Source organism: Gossypium arboreum, chromosome 6 (assembly GCF_025698485.1).
Source record: "Gossypium arboreum isolate Shixiya-1 chromosome 6, ASM2569848v2, whole genome shotgun sequence".
In the NCBI taxonomy this organism is placed as follows: domain Eukaryota; kingdom Viridiplantae; phylum Streptophyta; class Magnoliopsida; order Malvales; family Malvaceae; genus Gossypium; species Gossypium arboreum.
The window spans coordinates 85,062,807-85,083,514 of NC_069075.1; the positions used below are offsets into that span (position 1 = coordinate 85,062,807).

A 20,708-nucleotide genomic window follows, 5' to 3' on the forward strand; every position below is an offset into this window, starting at 1 on the left:
TACAACCTTTTAGGCGTAAAGGCACAAAAAAAAAAAAATGATCACCCAAGTAAATTAAGGTGCAATCATATAAATATAAATATATATTTAAAATATACATAAAAACATATGTAATTAATACATTATAAATTTTAATTTAGTTTTATTATTATTTTTAAAAAACACTTTTGCGACAAAAGCATAAATAAATTATTATTTTTTTAGAGAAAAGTGTCTCTCAAAAAAAAAATTACCCAAAAATAATTTTTGGAGAAGCTGAAAATTTTAATAATTTTTCAGAAATAGTTTTTTTTCTCAAAGTACTTTTAAAAAGTAATACTAAACTAAGCTTTAACTAAGATAGGCGCCAAACCCAAGTAAAGAAAGGATGTTACACTAGGAGACTTCACGAAAGGTGGAGGACTACAACTCTTCCTCAGATTATTACATATAATACGTATCTATAAGCAGCTTATCGAGGGCTTCTAGGGTGATCGAAAGGGCTTGAGCTGCTTTTGCCTTACCTTCTATTATATTCGTAAAGGGCGAAGGAGGTGCGCGTGAAGGAGCTCTTTCAGTGTATCAATTCACGAACTTTGAACCAGGATCCAGGTTCCCAATGCCTTTTTTTAGCCATACTCTTTGTCCTTTTGTTAATAAAAACTATCATACCATTGTGTACGTGTTGTATTGAACGTTTCAGTGTTCATGCTTCATAGATCAAAGGTGAATCACCGTCACTGTTTTTCATGGCTGAACTTTGCAATTTATTAAGAGGCAAGTCCTTTATTAGTACTGAATAATAATAATAATAATAATAATAATAATAATAATAATAATAATAATAATGTGTTTCTGACCTATCTATAATTTTAAAGCGAGCAATGGAAATACTAGGCTCTCTTCGTTTACAAGGATTACCTCCCTTGCTTGTTATTTAGTGAACTGGAATTCCAAAGTAATGAGCTTACACACGAACAACCTTCGCTTTGTAAAGGATTACCAACATGTCCTTTCTGTGAAACTCGACTACAAATTATATCTGGACCACTCACATGGTGCTACTGCTTCCCCAGAGCTAAGGCTGCTGTTTCTTGACTCAACTGCCTTTCAGCTTCTCCAATGTGAGGATATGATCGTCCACTCCCTTGTATAAGATCTTTAATGGTCGTTTTTAACTCTTTATCCTTTATCAAGGACTCCATTGTTACATGAACACCTGAGTTAGCAGCAGGATTAAGTATTTAAGTGTACTACTTTCAAGTAAAGCATCATTATCAAAATCAAAACATGGATGCTACTTGAATGAAATAATGCAGAGAAATATCAGACCACTTTAGGGGAGAGCAAGAGTTACATACGGTATCTCCAATAGTGCTTTGGATTTGTTGGGTCATTTATCGTTTCCTCTGTAGCAGGGCGAGTCATGTACTCTTCCTTAAGAGCTAACAAATCCTGATCATCAAACCCACTGTTTCAAACACTAGTGTAATAGATATTGTAAGGCTTACATGAAAAAGGCCACCAGCCAACAGCAGTTCCAAGACAAAATCATTGTGTTTAAGTTGATATTGCTACCAAGTTTAATCACGAACCTGAAGGGGGAAAATTGCCCACATTGATGGAGATTCTATATGTTGCCTTATGATCAAATGTGCCAACTCTGGGACACATTGACTCGGTGGTAGATCATCTGACCCAATCACAGACTTGAAAAACCGGTGTCGTCTCTCTTCATCTTCTTCCCACCAGGCACGCAGGGTGGAGCAGTCATGACATGATGGAGCACACACCTGAAACATATTGTTATAGCCAACTCCTCAATTAAGTTATTTCTTTTTATGGGAGCAACTCTAATTAACAGTTCAGTGAAAGCTATGGATCAGGAAAACTGAGGAACAAAAACTCCATTTAATTGCCAAAGACATTACATGATTTTGGGGAAAAAAACATTACCCATCCTTCCCACAGAAAAGAAGAAAATTTTGTAACTTCTGATGCGCACTGTTTAGCCAGGAATACTAAAACAACATACATCTCAGAGTAACAAGGACATTTATATGCTCAATGACAAGCCACACATTCAATAAACAGACAATGCCCTAGTGTCCAATGTCAAGTATTTTATGGTAAAGGCACACTGACTTTCTAATCAATGGCCAGAAACGACTTTTCAGATTAGGACAAGAAGTTTTCATTTCCACAGAAGAATCTCTGACAATGTTCAGTGATACTAATTAAAATATATCAAAATTATATAAATAAATTGTCCTAGTATCTTCACCTACTACATGATGAAGCAAAAATGAAGCTGATTGAAAAATGATATGTGCAATTGAAATCAATGTGATATTGGCTCTTACTGTCATGTAGCTGTACTGAGAAGGAATACCAAATTCAAGATCTGGTTCACTGGGCATACGTTGAATCCGCAAGCCAATTAGGCCAAGTTCTTGCATAACCTGCATATTCAGATGAAAGGAACAATTATGGATCATACAATATATGCTAATTGTAAGAAGAGAGGGAAGGTCAATCAGGTTTGGGAAGCTTCAAATAAACATACAGGATGAACACAAGCCGGAATAAGACCTAGATCCTCCCCACAAGCTAGCATATCTGAGGAGTTTAAGAGCGCAGGGAGCGTCTTCAAAGCATTTTGCCGCCACAACTTGTCTTGCCGGTGGAAATAGTAATCATAGTACAATCTTTTCAGGACATTTTTGCTACATTATGCAACAAACATTTAGAGATCCATCAATTGTTGTGTTTCAAAATCAAAAGAAGGCTATAAACTGAATGTTATGATTTTGAATTTGACATAGAATAAGAGTTAAAATTATCACACTACCTGTGATCATCCAGATCTCTAAAACTGGAAGTATCTTCCAGATTAAAACGGGGATAGAAACTTTTGTCATGTTCTGGATCTCTGATAAGAACTATGTTCTGCATAACATGTTAAGGCAATGAAGTCTAACATTAGGGCTATGACATATTGAACGATCAAAAAAGAAGGAAAAGCACTCAAGTTTCCACATGCTTTTTATAAGATGACTATGAATGAATCTTTCTGACATATTAGCTTTTTACTTTAACATGCAATTTACACGTGAACCATGATGTTTCATCTTAATTATTTAAATAAATAATAAAACTTGAAGAATCAAGATTAAAATTAGGATACAAAGTTTTTGCATGCTTTGGATCTCTTGATAACAAGCACATTGAGCATTAAGAATTGATAGGACCATGAAGTCATATATATCAGGACTGTAAAATATTGAACATTAAAAAAAATTGAAAAGAAAAAAGCTATATCAATGAATCCAACATGCTAGCTCCTACTTGGCATGCAATTTGCACATCGACCATGATGTATTATCTTTATTATTCAAAGAAATAATATAATATACAAGTTATTCTAGTCAAATAAGCATTTTATTGACTTCAAATTTCAATAATTGTTTTCAACTAAAATTTTGTAACTAATTATTCTATAAATCTTTCTCCAAGTTAATTCCTTTTAACCAATTAGTTTTACTAAGTTTTAGTATTTATCAGTTTGTTCAAGGTTGTTTGTTAATAAAGATTATAGAGATTACTTCTATAAATAACAAAATGACATGACTGGACTTTGATCAAAAGTAAAAGGGCAATAGTTTCACATCCTTTAAGCCACATTTATGTATAACATGGATATAGATTATCTACCTTTAGAAGATCAAATAGATCACAACGTATCTTGTCTTCGCTCTCTGGTAGCAAGGACTTCTCTGCACATGAGTGCACCTTGGCAGCAATTTTTTTCTCCGTGTTGCACTCCTCCTTGAACTAGAATTTCAGGGAAGAAGCAATGAAATGATTCAGTGTTAATTCTAGAATACCTGATCTTTGCTTTATAATACAGTAATGCTAACAACCCATAAAAAACAAATGGTGAAAAAAACAACTAAATTAAGGATGCCGATTCATGATTCTTTCTAGTGATAGAAATTGATGTTTCATAGCCAGAAGGAAAGAAACAGCTAAAAGCATTGGTTAATAACAATAAGAATCCAAGGGCAAACATACATAAATTTTCCGATTAAAATTAAGAGGACAAGATAGAGGTTTTTACATAAAAATAAGCTCACATTATATTTGTCTCTTTTATATTTAAATTTTTTAAAGATCTTTTACAGGATATACACCATAGATTAATAGTACCGTAGAAATTAAATTTTATTAAGTTCATTTAAAGAATGTGAAGAGAGAAAAGGTTAAGAGAACGTATTTTTTATTTCCCGATTTTCTGCTTAACCTGCTGCTACACAGTTGATGAAGACAAAATGGGGAGACAGAATCAGCGGTCACCAGATTCTCCTTAATCTTCTCCCTTAAACCCAGAAACTTAATTTTCAATTTAATTCTTGATTTTATTATATGAATTTTTGGGATTTGGAGATCCCCTACTATTCATAATAACAACACGCCTTCTCAAGCTGGGCTGTAAATGTTGCCAAGCTTGGAACTGAGAATCTTGAATGTGATTCTTGGAAGCGTCTTTGTTAAGATATCAGCAACCTGAGCTGATGTAGGCACATAGAGTTATTTGATTGACCTTTCTTTTATTTTCTCCTTTATAAAATAATGATTGACATCAACGTGCTTGGTCTTGTCATGTTGTAAAGGATTATTTTACGATGTTTTATGGATGATAGATTGTCACAAAGCATCTTCATAGGACAGCTGATTTCAACCTCTAGCCCCTTTAGTACCCTTTCAAGCCATATTCCTTCACATATACTCTGTGTCATTGATCTATATTCTGCCTTGGCACTATTTCTGGAGAGCACAACATGCTTTTTGCTTCTCTAGGTGACAAAATTCCCTCATATTTAAGTACAATATCCAAAAGTTGATTATTGATCTTTTAGTGAGCCTGCCCAGTCCACATCAATGAAACTTCAATACATCAGCTGGTATTCCTCTTGACGTAGAGACCTTTTCCAGGAGTCATCTTTAATTATCTTAGAATTCTATAGATTGCTTTACCGTGTTTTCACGGAACATTCATGAATTAGCTCACACCACAACTGAGAAAGCAATTACAGGCCTTGTGTGTGACAACTATATCAAATTTCAAACAAGCCTCTGATATTTGCCTTTGTCAACTAGATTGCTTTCATTAGACTGCAATTTTTGACTTGTATCCACTGGTGTACTTGAGAGTTTACATCCAAGCATCCCTAATTCTTTTAACAGATCAGCAACATACATTCTTTGAGAAACAAAGATTGCATTCCTTGAATGCGCTATTTCCATCCCTAGAAAATATCTTAGTTGTCCAAGGTCCTTGATCTCAAATTCTTTTATCAATAACTTGTTTAGACTATTCATCAGCACGATATCATTCCCTGTTATGATTATATCATCTACAAGCACAATAAGAACAAAGAGTTTTCTTTCTAACATATGTTTAATGAATAACGTATGATCCATTAGACTCTGAATGTATCCTTTCAATTTTAACAAGTAGATTGCTTGAGCCCATATAGAGCTCTTCTCAATTTGCATACCTTGTTTTTTGTGGAATGTTCATGTACCCTTCTCCCACTAAACTTCAATTCAAAAAAAGAATTTTAACACCAAGTTGATGTAAGTGTCACGGGGCTAGATCTTTTGTCTCGCAATCCATACGGCCTTAGGTGATTCGTTTGTCCAAATTGCCTAAGTCAGCCTTTACTCGAATGAGGATTCCTTTAGAATTCCTTCAAGGCACCAATTTATATAGCGAAAGCGATTTATGTCAAAAGAATTAACAAAAGAACAACAAAAAAAAAAAAACGTACACAAGATGTTTGAATAAATGCTCTCAATAGTCTCTTATTCACAAAGAATAATGAAACAATAAATGAAGTCAGTACAAATGAGAGGAGACTCCCTATTTATAGTTGAGCTCTCCCAAAACCGACGGTCAAGATACATTCACATCGAGGAACGAGATTAACTATATCCGATTTACAAGATATGTCATATCAAATCTAATATAATTTTTACAAGATATGATTCTATCAATCTTCTAAGATTAGTTACCAAAATAGCCTAAGTTGTCATATCTTCATTATTGGACCAACCAGGCTTCAATCTGACAAGCTTCTCCAACAAGTTACCGAATCGTGCCAGTTCTTGCGGGCCAAATGATCCCCATCAACACAATAGACCTCCATTGGATGCATTTGGTGCGATGGTCACTGGCTTTGAACTGCGACCCGTGACATAAGGGCCAACAAGGTTTGTTGCTAAGGAGAGCAGGATTCTTACTTGTGGAAAATATTTATCTTTCTATTTATTGTATATATCTTGTAAATATCTTATTCCTAAAATTTTAGGGATTAGATCATTGATTTTTAGGTAGATTTTATTTCCTTTTTCTCACTCTTAGGGCCCTTTTGGATGGGCAATGCGTTTACCGGTGGTTAGTGTAAAAATAGTGGTGGCGATGAGATTAGATATTGTAGCGATACTGTAACATGAAACAAAAAAAAAAAAGCTAAACGCACTGCACTGAAGGTAAACGCCCATCCAAAGGAGCCCTAAGTCTATAAAATAGATGCGTAACTAGGGGAACATACAAGACAGAATTACAGTTTTACAACTTGGTCTCAGCCTAATCAATGTTCCTAAATTTTTTTATTCTTCCTTCAAAATCCACTGCTGTGGCATCTTGCTTGAGGCCTTAATTACCACACCTTTTCCTTATTCCATCAAATTTTTTCCTTGCGACAATAACTTTAATGTGGCCTTCATTACCACAAACCTTTTCTTTGGCAACCAACAACAAACTGAAGGAAAAGAAGAGAGATCCAATGCTTCTTCTATTGTGGTCCGCATAAACGGCGGGACTACCCACAACGATTCAAGTTCACCGCAAACAACAAAAAAGAGGTAACGGAGCTTAAGGAGGGTAGACTATTGAAGCTTGGGTCAATGTTACCCAATTATGCTAAAGCGAGGAAGTATTGCAAGCAGAAAGAGTTAATGCTTGTTGACATCAAAATCACAAGCCAAAAGAGGAATGCTCTTGTTGATACAGGAGCATCTGATTTGTTTATATCAGAGAAAGTCGCAGATAAACTTGATCTCTTAGTTAGCAAATCGACTAAAAAGATCAAAATTGTAAATTCTAAATAGATCCCAACAGTGGGAATAACACAAGAAGTTAAGCTACAAAATAGTGAGTGGAAAGATAATTTATTTAGATAATTACAAACTCGTGCTTAATTCGAAATTCTTTGATCAGATTAATGCTCTATTGGAATTTATTTAGATAATTACAAACTTAATCTCTTCTGCCGATTATCTATGTATTTTGGATGCTCATCAATGACAATGAGTTGTTTTGGTAAGTCGTGATAAGAAAAATAGAACCAAAGTATTGTCTACAATCTAACTAACTAATGATGTTTATTGTGGAAAAAACATTGACTTGGTAGATTAAAGTGATACGAAGACCCCCTTGGAAATGCTAAAGGTGTAGCAAACCGATATTAAGTCTGTTGAATTATCAGTAAGGCTACCACCTATGAGAGGAGTTTGTGCATCAAACTTAGTGGGGGAAAATGATTATGCAAACTGAACAATCAAGAAAAGTAAATGCTTCGAGTGACGCAAATCTCGAACATTTTCCTAGTGTTTTACATTATGACTTACCATTGATTTGGTAAAGAAATAGAGATCCTTTTAGAGTTCTGAAGTGGGTAAACCAAAAAGTTTACAAACTAGAGTTGGAAGCAACACTCGAGGTTAATCCAATGTTCAATGTTGGTATGCCTAAGCCTGTTTGTGTGGATCAAAAGGATTTCAATTGAAATAAGTCAGAATGAGGGCAAGTAAGAGCAGAGGGAGGGCTATTGTGAAAAGATGTACAAAAGAGAGAAAGAGTTCAAGTTAGGCGATGGTGGAGGCATAATGCAAGGCAAATGTTTCAAAGGGGTAAAACTACCCGATAGAGAAATTAGTTGGAAATTGGCCAATGCATTGAAACTATTTCGAAATGAAGCAAAACAATGTCATTTCAAGGACGCGACGAAAGTATCGCGAGAATGGAGGGGAGAATATCACGGGTCACGAATCAAAACCCATGACGAATTCTAATAAAGCGTCCCATGGAGGTCAATTGACTTCATAACTCATTTGATCCACTTAAACTAATTTAGTCCATAGAATATGTGGAGAAACCAACTACTAAAAGCATTGATGACCCAGCGAAACATTCAATAAAATTAGAGTTACCAGGGTAAATATGTAAAATAATCTTAGAAGATTTTGTAATCTTAGGGTTCCTGAAAAATCCCTTAATCTGAATTTATAAATTAGTTTTAATCTCAATCGTTGATGTAATTTAAACGGTAACGTTCGATCTGGGGGAGCTCAACTATAAATAGAGGTATTTGCTCTCATTTGTAATTATCACATTCTTAAGTAACAGAATACTTTTAGGAACAATTGCTCAAACACTTGATCTGCTATTACTTTCTTGAGTTTACTTACACTTTATTTCGATGTGTTGGAAAATTTTCTGAGAATTCTCACTTTTTGAGAGTTAGGCTGATTTAAGCAGATTTAAAGGAAAAAAAATCACCTAAAGCCGTGCAATTTGTCAAACTAAAGTTCTAGTCTCGTGACATTTGGGTATGGATCATAATTAACTCCTATATTAGCTGGATGTAAAACAATACTTGAATGGAGAATTAAAAGAAGTGTTCATGAGCTTAACACCCAAGTTCAAACAAAAGTTTAGAAAAGAAAAGTTGTCCAAATTAAACATGTCTTTTATTGACTTAAGCCACCTCCTTAAGCTTACATGAACATTTTGGACAAGCTATAAGGAATCATAGCTATTCTTAGAGTCAAGCAAATCACATTGTAATTTATAAACACTAGAGGGAAATAAAGTTGCTAATCTAATTATTTATATGTATGACATAATTTTTACAAGTGATGACAATGCAGGTTTCAAAGCACCTAACTTGAAACCAAAAGCTTGGGCTTAGTGAAAAAGTTCCTTAGGATGGAGTTCACTAGGTTTAAGGAAGGTATATTTGTCAATCAACGCAAGCATACACCTGACTTACTTGGTGAAACAAATATGCTTGGTCACAAGGCAATTGAAACATATAGAAAGAAGATACAATAAACAAGGAAAAAATATCAAAGGCTTGTTTGGAAATTGATATATTTATATCGTGCATGCCAGAACATAGCATTTGCAATGAGCCAGGTAAGTTAGTTCATGCACAAATTGGGAAGATACCACTTTGATATTGTATATCAAATCTTGGGAAGATATATAAAGGAGACTCCCAAAAAGGGATAGTTAATTTTTTTTCCTTCTTTTTTGATAAAAGACTGTTTAATTTTTTTTCCTTCTTTTTTGATAAAAGACTGTTATTTAAAAGGTCTAGACATCTACAAATTGGGGCTTACACAAATGTTGACTAGGCTAGAAGTATAATCGATAGGTCAACTTCGGATTACAACACCTTCTTTGGTGGAAATATAGTTACTTGGTGTAGCAAGGAGCAATGCAAAGGCTAAATTTAATCCCTTACTCAGGATCTATGAGGTAATGAGGCTAAAAGACTATTTGAATATTTGAAGCTATTAAATTCTTTACCCATAAAGCTTTATTGTGACAACAAGCAGTTATCTCTATGGCACACAATCCAATTTTACATAATAGAATAAAACATGTACAAGTAAACAAGAATTTTATTAAGGGAAAACTCGATAGAAGACAGATTTGCACTCATGAATTCCTACGACTACTAACATTGTTGATATACTTACAAAGGGACTTCATAAGAAGCAGTTTGATGGCCTAATTAGCAAGTTTTCTATGGAAGATATCTTCCATCCAAGTTGAAAATAGATACCTTGAATGTAGGGGAATTTAATTCACTGATTTATGCTTGTAACTAGGGATTAGATTTGGGGAAATTTTAAGAGAATTTATTGTTATGTAAATATTTTGTTTCTTTAATTAGCCTAGGTTGTAACCTTTAAACATGTACTATTTTCACTCATTAGAAATATACAAAAGACTTTTCTCCTTTTAGCTTTTAGTTTTCTCCTTTCAGCTTTTCTCACAAGAGATATACAATTCAGCTTTTCTCACAAGAGATATACAACGAGTAATTAAATCTCATGCAGGAAAATCAAACTAACTGTGCATTAAATAATTAGGGCCCCTTTGAATGTGCGTTTACCACTAGTGCAGTGCGTTTAATTTTCTTTTTGTCTCACGCTACAATATCTAATCCACCGTTGTTTTTACACAAACCGCAAGTAAATGCACCGCCCATCCAAAGTTAGTATTTTGGAATACACCAAAGAAAATGCAGGTTCTAGCTACATTTGTATGCATCATTAACAAGCCTTCCATGATAAGATTTCCAAAGACAAGTTAATTGAATAGGTTACATTAATAATCTCATTTCCTTAGATCCTAATGAATTCCTCCTTCGCATTCATTTGAAAATTACTCCAAATGTATCTAGATAAATGACTCCACAACATAAAGTTACAAGTCAGTTCAATAGTAGTATTTGTTAATTAGTTGAATTAGCATAGCCATCCAACATTTAAAATTGGCAAGAATTCACTAAACAGAAACTTCAGGAGTGGAATGAAATGGAAAACAAACTATAGAAATGAAGTATGACCATCACCTCATAACGGTCTAGATATTCCTTAAAAAAATTTGCCGCAATCAAAATCCAAGAATCTCCAAAATTTTCCTGAAATATGACAAGAAAAAAACAAAGGTAAAATATGGATGAGAAAGTAATATCCAATATAGCTAGAAGGAACTTGAGTCTTAAGGGAACTTACAAATGTTAAATATTCATTTTGGAATCCAATATTTACCAAATTATCCAGGAGTTAACTATCCATTTGAGGAAAATTGATGAAAAAGTTGCTGATTACCATTAACAGAACCAACTGATTCATATCCATATATGTTGGTTACCTTCATGTGGCTACCATTAGTTGCATTAATAATAATAATCACCTATTATTCATCAATTTTTCTTTAATAGGTAGAATTGAAAAGGTAGCATACTAATTTCAAAGAACAGTAGATTTTTTGAAATGAAAATTTTGATAAACATTAAATCTTAAAGCAAATATTTAGCAGTTAGATTCAAATAAATCGATACTCTTCATGATAAACCAGTAAATGACTTTCCCCCACCTGTAAAAACTCCTTTCGAACATATGGGCGAGTCAAGCGGTCAAAGTCCCAAATACCCTCTCTTTCAAGTTCTTCCTGAAATCAAAGCATTATTCAGTTACATCAAGAGCAAATTTTCATCCCCTTGATGTTATATACCAGCATATCCCTTGCATATTTCAAGGAATTTTATTTTCTATACCTGGCTTAGAGGGATAGAGGGTCGGAATTTTCCAATCAGACCCGTCATAGCATGGTCTGGTAGTTCCCAAATTCTAAAGAAGCCTAATATATGGTCTATTCTATAAGCCGTAAAGTACTTCCCCATCTGCATTAAAAGCAAAGAACATTAACAAATTTTAGAACTGAAAGGACCATGGTTTTCCTTCAAAACAGCTTATTACATATAGGATGAGAATTTAAAAGAAATCTGTATAAGAAAGAATAAAATAGAAAAACCTGTGTTAGGCGAGCACGCCACCAACCATAGTTATCTTTAGACATTTCCTCCCAATTATAAGTAGGAAATCCCCAATTCTGGCCATTTTTAGCAAAATAATCTGGAGGTGCTCCAGTAGAGGTGTTCATGCGGAACAAAGTTGGATAGACCCAAGTATCAACGCTGTTCCTGTCAACGCCAATAGGTAGGTCTCCTTTCAAAACCACCCCTTTAGCTCTTGCATATTCTGCAGCTTCTGATAACTGTCCAATAAATTACCCGGAAATAAGCACCAAGAGACCAATTTGTTTAACAGCAAGAAAAATCATGCATCAACAGGCAGAGAGAATGAGCTACACAACATTTGGGAAATCAACTAATTTTTAATTACCTGCAAATGTAAGTGGAACTGGATGTAATAATGAAAGCAAATTGTATCATAGTGTAAAGCATCTTTAGAGACAAGTTTCTCAAGCTGTAAGAAAAGGAGAGTGAACATTTTTGTTAAGACGAAGAAGCTTATCTATGCAGTGAAACCTAGGGCAAAACAGATATATAAAAGATAGGACAAAATAACTATATTCAACAACCTGACTCAACTTGGAGGTTCAAGCAAAAGTAGGAGGGATCAGTACCTTGTCCTTAGAATAATTAGAAAAACAACCCCACTGACTATGATCGGATGTTTCAAAAAAGTCCCGCAAAAAACAGAAAGCAGCATATGGTTTTAACCAGTCCTTTTAACAATTAAAAGTACTGTCAGAAAAGTAGTCATGTATCGTAAAACAAAATATTAGAAAGAGATATGGATATTTAACCATTATATGGAAGGAATGAAAATTTTAGAAGACCTCATTCTCAGAAAAAAATTTGTGGAAGGAACTTGAGTTAAGTATTAAATCCTTTTCTTGCATGAAGACTTTCTTGGCAATTGAAAGTTTGGTAGCCATTGTAGCCTCATAATCAACATCCTGGACATACCAAAAACATGTCATTATAACCCTTATAATCATAAATATTAAGATAGGATACAAGAAATGCATATGCTAAAACTTACATCATCACTGAAGATATTGACTTTATGTACTTAAAGTTCTTTTCTCATTTTCTTCCTTTCAATGTCTAGAGTTGGGTTTTCATAAAACTAATAAGTTTAGTCTTAAGGCACTTTTTATTAGTCTTTGCACTGTAATCTCATTATAATTTTCTAAAACAATGACGAGGACCAATCCTACTACTACTGTAATTTGCTTAACCAACAAATCCTGAAACCAAAATGTATTCATATGCAAGTAGTGACAGTTATTATATCTAAAGGAGACGAAAACATCCTAATTAAGAGATTAAATTCTATTTTGAAAAATTAAGTTATATGTGTTGACAAAAACAGAATCTGACAGCCAAATTAGTGATTTGGCAATGTTAACTGAATGCCTTCTTTTGTCCTACAAAACCAAAGCCCTCATTTCATTGTCTTCCCTAGTTAGTCTTCTTATCCTCTTCCTTTTCGGGTTTTTGGGTGCACATGTTTTTTTCATAACCACACACCAGGAAACAATAAACTTCTTCCCAAAGCCATTAAATGTATCTTTTTGGGGTACTCTCAGCATCAAAAGAGGTACAAATGCTACAATCCTTGCACTTAAAAATATTTTGTTTCTGCAGAAGTCACTTTTTTCCTAGAGCTTGGTTTGGACGATTCAGTGTTGTTATTCAACAATTTGGAATGAAACGGAGTGAAACGAATCACTCAATCTTTTATCGTCATAACAACCATGACAAGTGTGTGTATCTGATTGTCTATGTGGATGACATTGCTATCACCGGAGATGATCATGAGGGGATAGTGCAACTCAAGCAACATATTTTTAGTCTTTCAAATAAAGACTTGGGAAAACTGAAATATTTTTTGGGCATTGAGGTGGCACAGTCAAATACAGGCATTGTCATTTTTCAAAGGAAGTATGTGTTGGATATCTTGAAAGAAACAGGGATGCTGGATCGTAAACCTATCGATACGCCTATGAACCCTAATGTTAAACTTGTTCCAGGACAAGGGGAGTCGTTAAGAGATCCTAGTCAATATCAAAGGTTGGCTGGAAAATTAATCTTCCTATCACCCGATCGGACATCTATTTTCCAGTGAGTGTAGTAAGTCAATTTCTTCAAACTCCTTGTGACAATCATTGGGATGCAGTAACGCATATCCTTCAATACATTAAGGGTACACCTGAACAAGGTCTGTTATACGAAGATAAAGGCAATACACAGATTGTTGGATGTTCTGATGCTGGTTGGGCAGGATCTCCTTCAGATAGAAGATTTCAGGATATTGCGTTTTCTTTGGAGGGAATCTAATATCATGGAAAAATAAAAGGCAAGATGTTGTAGCAAGGTCAAGCACAGAAGCAGAATATCGAGCCATGGCCTTAGTCACTTGCAAACTTATCTGGTTGAAACAACTTCTTTAGGAATTAAAGAGTGAGATTGACAGTCCAATGCAATTGATATGTGATAATCAAGAAGTCTTACATATTGCAACAATCCTATGTTCCATGAGAGGACGAAACATATAGAGATTGATTGTCAGTTTGTTAGACAGAAGATTGAGGCAAAGTGTATTGCAACTAGATTTATTAATTCTAATGATCAGTTAGCAGATATCCTCACTAAAGCTCTCAGGAAACCTCGGATTGGATATAAATATACAAGCTAGGAGCATATGATCTATACACTCTAGCTTGAGGGGGAGTGTCAAGATATGTATAAATCTTACACAATAATTTAGGGAATCACAATAGGCTGAAATTTAGGAAATTAGAAAATTATCTTTCCTTTTTATGTATAGTTTCACTTGTATATATTTTCCCTATGTTTAATGATAATGAAAGGCACACACATTCAAATATTTTCTCTTTTTTCTCCCTCTTTTTTTCTCACAGCAGCAGCCACCTATGTTCTACCATTTCTTTCTTCTCAAATTAACAAAGAAAATATGTAGTTTTTCCACAATTCAAAAATGGGTATCAATAACAATAGAATGAGGAAAGGTCACATGATTGATGTCGTAAGAATAACTCAATAGCTGCAAAATAAACTTTTTGAGTTTGACATTAGTTCGCACTAACTATTACCATTGAGACTGCTAATGACCCCTAACATCCATCATCCTATTTCCATAATTCTTTTTCCAGCAATCTAATTGTACAATTAATGCAACCAATATATCAACAAAAATATCTTACTAGCAATAAAACATTAGAAAATAGGAGAATCTACCTTTCCATCTAGGCGTTCTTTGGCATTTCTAATCTCACTCTGAAAGGAAAAAGGATTAACAAGATGATTAAAAAAAATTTTAAAAAGGCCTATCAGAAACATGAAACCAAAAAATAAGTAAAATTTAAGGTTGAACAGGCTGTCAACCTACCTTGACATCCTCTGGCAAATTTTTCGAAAGGGCTTGCACTCTCAGGTATAGTGGATGCAATGCAAATACGGACAATGAGCTGCCAAAAATAAGAGAGCACTATTAAAATTCAGCATTACAACTTTAAGTTTATGCATGTTGTATTCAATAATAAGCACTCTTAAAGAGGAATCTTAATGGTGTCAAATATTAGATAGCATAATTCCTTCTATTAGATAGTAAACAAAATCAGAAAAAAAACTGTAACATAAAAATGCAGACGTGCTGCAGCCAACGAGAGCTCTTGAAGGGGAAAAAACAAACAGCAGTCCATTAGTTCAAAATTGAAAACATCAGCTCCACCTTCCATAGAGTGAAGACAAACAGGTGGGGATAAGTTTTAATGATGACATAATTAGAGCCATTTTATCTACTATCTTATTTATAGGCATTACCTGTACGGATATGAATCCCACCACATCCTATGTACAGATGTATCATTGATTGGTAGAAGCTGAACTAAATGGAATCCAGACTCCACAGCCCAATCTACAAGTAGCTTTAGGTCAAGGAATTCACCAACACCAATATCATCTTCCGATCGCACAGAGAACATGGCAACAGAAACACCACAACCTCGCCAGGGCATTTCCTACAAACCCAGTTGACATATTAGCACCATGATCACTACACATAATGCACATTATACTATTCACTTAACTATTAAGAAATTTTCACTGTTGTACCCTCAACATGCCATCTGAAAGGAAAATATATTGCGATTGACTTTTAGAGGAATTGACAGAGAGCTCCCTTGTTGAACCAACTTCCAAAGAGAAACATCCATTCTTGCCATATTTACAGTACTTATATGTGAAACAATTGTTAAGGAAGAGGAAAGAGATAGATAGCAATGAAATAAACAAACTCCAGATGAAGAAGTATATTTTTGAATTACAGAAACATATATAAGAAAGGATATCTTATTGGAAAATCACCCCTTGGAATTACACAGTATGCTTCCCAGATATATTTACCAGTATAATGTAGCTTAAGTCCATCCTGAACCTTCCAATTCCCCAACTTCGTAGAGCTACCAATCACATACACCTGCGTTGGTCAAACATCATAAATAGATGGAACATCCAGCGAACTTCTAAAATACCAATTAATGCACCGTAAAAGTCCTTTGGGATAGGGAAGCATACCGATGTGCCTTCTTGTACATTTGGACAACAGATTTTGAAAAGTACAAGGATTGACCCTGTATCAATTCAAATTTCATGAACAGTAATTAATTAGCTAAACTTTTTTTTTTTTTTTAAAGGACAAATGGTGAAATTACCTTGCTGAACCAATTCATCATGAAGGATTGCTTCAGGCCTATCAATGTTAAAGGTAGAATTTTTGCAAAATATGACATCTTTAAAGGCACTTCGGAAAAGAAGAGCATCAGCACCAGTCTGGATTTTAACAAAAAAATTTAGGTTCAGTTTCAAATGTCAATGTCAAGAAACTACCACGTTTCACAAAGGCCAAATATCACTTAACCACCAATCCAGCATCAATCACAAAGCTGAAAAAGCATCCATTTAAGAAAAACAGTTCTTTAAAGAATACCAACATTTTTCTAGAAACACCTTGAAGAATTTTGTTAACCGCAGATTTGGTGAGCCTGACACCCTAACTGAACCCTTTTGATACCTAACATTAGGATGAAGAAAGTAGAACCTGGAGGACAGGTAGGCTGATAGAAATATCAGAAGATGTGAAAGTTGATTCGTGAAAGTAGTTCAGCCAGGATGCTATAAAGCAGTATCTATTTGCAAAATGTGCCTACATTACTTCTGAGAATTAACGTTAGCAATAGTTTGCCAGGCAGCTAGGAAATGCCATATGATCAAGAATTATGAAAACAAACAAGTAATTATAACTGGTCATTGCCAAATAGATTTTGTAATAAGTTTCATCTAACCTATGAGTCTATCGCAGTTGTCTCAGAACTAATATGTCCATAGGAATTTGAAACATTAAAATCTTAAAGAATTTAAGCAGATTTGCTCATTTTAACCCTTGCCAACAACAGTCAGAGACTGGTGTTGATAACCCCAACCCCTTTCCAGAAAGAATCTAAAGAATAGGTGGATAAAATGAATGCTTTGTGGCTTAACTTTTCAGTATTCAAATTCAGGGGAGAAAATCAATAATTTTCATCTGGAATGGATAAAAGATGCAAGGCTGTCAATTATGTAGGTAGATGATGGAAAAAAAATACAGACTTGCCCAAGAAATACTGCATGAAAGAGAATAGTTTTACTATTAGTTCCACAAGAAAGTCAAGAGTAAGTTGCAATTTTTTTTTTTGGCAAAAGCATCAACAAAAAGAACTCCACTCTGATTACTACAAGTTGTATCATTTAATTGTTCCCAGTTACCATATTCATTCACAATATACAGAGAAGTGCATGTTAATTGTAGAAGGAAAGGTTAATGCAGACTACTTTTTTCTCGTCTTAGATCCATTGATAAATAGCCATCAATGAAGATATTAGAAGTCAATCACAGCAAACAGAGTAAAAATGTAGAATTATGGAATAAAATACCATTGACCTTAGTTAAAATATATATATATCATTCACTTGAATAATTAACACAGTCCAATTCATAAGGAACTTGGAGCTGTCAATTAGTGATTTGGAGCTAGTTTAATAAGATTTTTTTTTGTTATGTAAAATTTAATGAAGAGATCCCTTGAATCAAGGACCTATCAATTAAGGGAATTTCATACCATATTTAGTGGAATGCTTTCTCTATAAATTATATTGAATTTACAGAATGTAGTATGCAGAAAATTAGTCTTTTGTTCTAAGTTTTTGCTTAGTTTTGCAAGAAGCAGCAAAGCAAATTGGAGACTAACAGGAAAGTTGCCATTGGAATTAACTTCTCATGTCAAATTACATATTAATTATTTGCTTCCTCAAGACTTCCAGACACGCACAAGTGCAGAACAGAAGACAACTTAGTACAGTATAAACGTAAAAGGTCATATCAATCTGCACTAGAAGAACGAGAATAAGCTTATCTGTCTATTGCTCAGCAGATCTAGAACTCAACAACAATAATATGAACAACAATAATAATATATTATTCATATAGATACGGTAATATACGTACTTCCACAACAATGGGAGCAAAAACAGTGCTTAAGAAGAATATTGATCTGAAAAGCAATTGAATGAACGAAAAGAAAAGGATGGATGAATCAAATGAAAGTAGCACCTGCCAAAGATCACGAAGCTCGAGAGTATGACCCTCCGAAAGCAGGTGAGGTATTGACAACCGACGCTCGTTTCCCATCTCCCATCTCAGTACATTTTTGGCATCATCCACCACATAATAACGGTAGCCGCAACTGAATTGACATGGCACTGAAATGGTTGCAGTCCATATGAGTTGATCATCTTGATGAACAGGGCTCAGCAACAACCCTTTCTTAACGTTCCATGAACCAAGCGTTGGTTCGGAGCCGCATACCAGCAAGCTTTGGCCCCATTCCGTGTAATACGGTATTCTAAACTTGAGTTTCACAGATTTCATAGACTTCGCCGCTGAGAACAATCCCTGACTCGCCATTTCTTACTAAAATAGATTACAACCAGAATCCAAAATCAGACGTTATTTCTGAAATTTAGGAATTGAAGAAATTCAACAACACGGGTTAAACTGAGACGTGGCCAATTGCAAATTCACACAATTGGGGCCAAACAGAGAAAGAGAGTCACCTTTACTTAGATTGAAAGTAGAAAGCTATCTATCCGTCCAGTATCCTCTTAAAGGAACGGTGAAGTTGTGTGTGTATATATAATTTTTATTTTATTAAAGAGAAACAAACAAAAGAAGGCTGCGAAAGGAGTGGGTCTGTCCGCATCTATCGTCACCATGTGTAGAAAAAATCTATTTTATCATTTTCTATAGATATTTTTATTTCGAACCAGAAGAAATAAAATCTAAAAAGACGGGTGTTATTTTTTTAGTATTTTTCATTTCTGTAGACTTTTTGTTTAAAAACAATATATGTTTTTCTCTTTTTGCCAATATGAAAGTGTTGTCGGAAAGAATGTGATGCAAACCTGAAAACTTCAAATCACGTTCATTCACGAGCGACGCCGCAACCACAGCCGCACAGCTGGCTTGAAAGTTGAAAGCTGTCCTCTTAAAAGGAACGGTGAAGTTGTTAATATATATTTATTTCATAAAGGAGAAACAAAACAAAAGAAAGCTTACCGATGATTTTTGAAAATTCCATTTCTTAATTGTTTATCCATAAATGCCTGCACCGACTGTACCATCGCTTATTTCAATTATTTTGTTAGCATTTTTGCTTGGATGTAGTAGTCCTTATTCAATGCGCTAATCATAAACAATTGTTTGGTTTGTTGTAATTGCTCAATACGAGTCGAATGGAATAAATTTCTATTATCGTATGGTGTGTAATAACAATTTAGAAATTTAGGAACTGAATTAGCTATTCAATATTATCTCTAGTTACATTTTTTCCCTTTTTTAACTTCTCAACTACATTGTTTTCACTCTTCACTTCAAATTATTTCATTCTTCCTCGACTTTTTTTTCCAAAGTGAACCCTAAAAATTAGCTTATTAATTAACGACAAATCAAGCATTCACTCGCCATCTTCATATTACTTCCAATTGAACCTCATTACTATTCTTTTGTTTCTTTTGTTTCCATTTTCTTAAGCTCCACCCTAAATTTGTTTGTCTCAACAAAATCTCTCTTTTTCTTTTTTACTTCTTATAGAGTTTTATTTTATTTATTTTTCCTTAAATTATATTTTGTTGAGATCACATATCCTTTAGTTTATTAACAACAATGAATCTTTGATTAATAAATAACAGAAGAAGTAAAAAGGACGAAAATGATTAAAAAAAACCTCTGATAGGAAGAAAAGAGACGATTAGATAAGTAGAGTTAGTAGCTATAGATGAGAAAGCATCTTTGAAAATACGTTTGGTATATGTCCAATCGTACTACAACTCTTGTGTATGAACATCAATTCTTGTTTCGAAAGCTTGATTGTGCTTTGAAGATATAATTTTGTTTTGTAATTTCTATAAGTTTATCATCTGGACATGTTGCATTCTTGTGGTTTGTAATTTGTGCAAGGATTTTTGCTTTTTCTTTTTAACTTTGCATTGTGTGCTTTGAAGATATAATTTTGCTCTATGTTATGGTTAGTCTTGTTATAAAGATTGGATATTGTAATGAATTCTAGGGTAGTTAAGGGTATTTGGTTAGAGTAAGAGAGTGATTAAAACCGCGTTTAAGAGTTGCTTAAAAATGATGTTCAACACAATTCTAGGGATTTTATTGCTCATTATGTTATGATATTGAATAGGACAAGTTACTAATCAAATATATGCATCACATTCTTGTGTTGTTTATTTCTTTTCCTTTATGGTTAGTTAACTATATGGTTACATTTTTCCTTCTTTTATAATTTTGGTAATGACTAATGAGAACTTATGCATCCTGAAGAATTCTTCTGTCAAGTCTAGATGTCATCTTGCCTTACCTATATTAACTATTGCTTTATAAATGAATATGTAGGTTTTGATTGGGGGTGTTTTCAAGGTAATGAG

At 34.0% G+C, this 20,708-nt stretch overlaps 1 protein-coding gene across 4 annotated transcripts; it reads right to left on the minus strand.

Annotated features, from left to right (window-relative positions):
• Positions 1–722: 722 nt before the first annotated feature.
• LOC108486139 (4-alpha-glucanotransferase DPE2) lies at positions 723–19,520 on the minus strand. 4 transcript variants are annotated; one of them, XM_053030189.1, is made up of 24 exons: positions 19,333–19,513; positions 19,179–19,253; positions 18,328–18,687; positions 16,394–16,511; positions 16,257–16,312; positions 16,027–16,158; positions 15,795–15,917; positions 15,504–15,700; positions 15,070–15,148; positions 14,919–14,957; positions 12,491–12,610; positions 12,275–12,376; positions 12,031–12,114; positions 11,660–11,902; positions 11,403–11,528; positions 11,222–11,296; positions 10,695–10,763; positions 3,694–3,813; positions 2,831–2,928; positions 2,546–2,705; positions 2,343–2,441; positions 1,575–1,772; positions 1,341–1,434; positions 723–1,198 (listed from the first exon to the last, which is right to left on the minus strand). In XM_053030189.1, the coding sequence occupies exons 3-24, from the start codon at positions 18,679–18,681 to the stop codon at positions 1,041–1,043; spliced, it is 2,844 nt and encodes a 947-aa protein (XP_052886149.1). In that variant the 5' UTR covers positions 18,682–18,687; positions 19,179–19,253; positions 19,333–19,513; the 3' UTR covers positions 723–1,040. The 4 variants fall into 4 exon arrangements, 3 of the variants coding, with proteins under 3 accessions (XP_052886149.1, XP_052886147.1, XP_052886148.1); XM_053030187.1 differs by having other exon boundaries at positions 19,179–19,260; XR_008284468.1 differs by having other exon boundaries at positions 1,147–1,198; positions 1,341–1,450; positions 19,179–19,260; positions 19,333–19,520.
• Positions 19,521–20,708: the final 1,188 nt, after the last annotated feature.

Excerpts from the sequence above, each read along its gene's own strand:
- LOC108486139 (XM_053030189.1), bottom strand. The coding sequence starts at position 18,681 with ATGGCGAGTCAGGGATTGTTCTCAGCGGCGAAGTCTATGAAATCTGTG. Across the intron at positions 16,159-16,256 it reads ATGTACAAGAAGGCACATCG|GTGTATGTGATTGGTAGCTC; the intron begins GTATGCTTCCCT and ends TGACCAACGCAG. Across the intron at positions 2,706-2,830 it reads AGAGATCTGGATGATCACAG|CAAAAATGTCCTGAAAAGAT; the intron begins GTAGTGTGATAA and ends TGCATAATGTAG.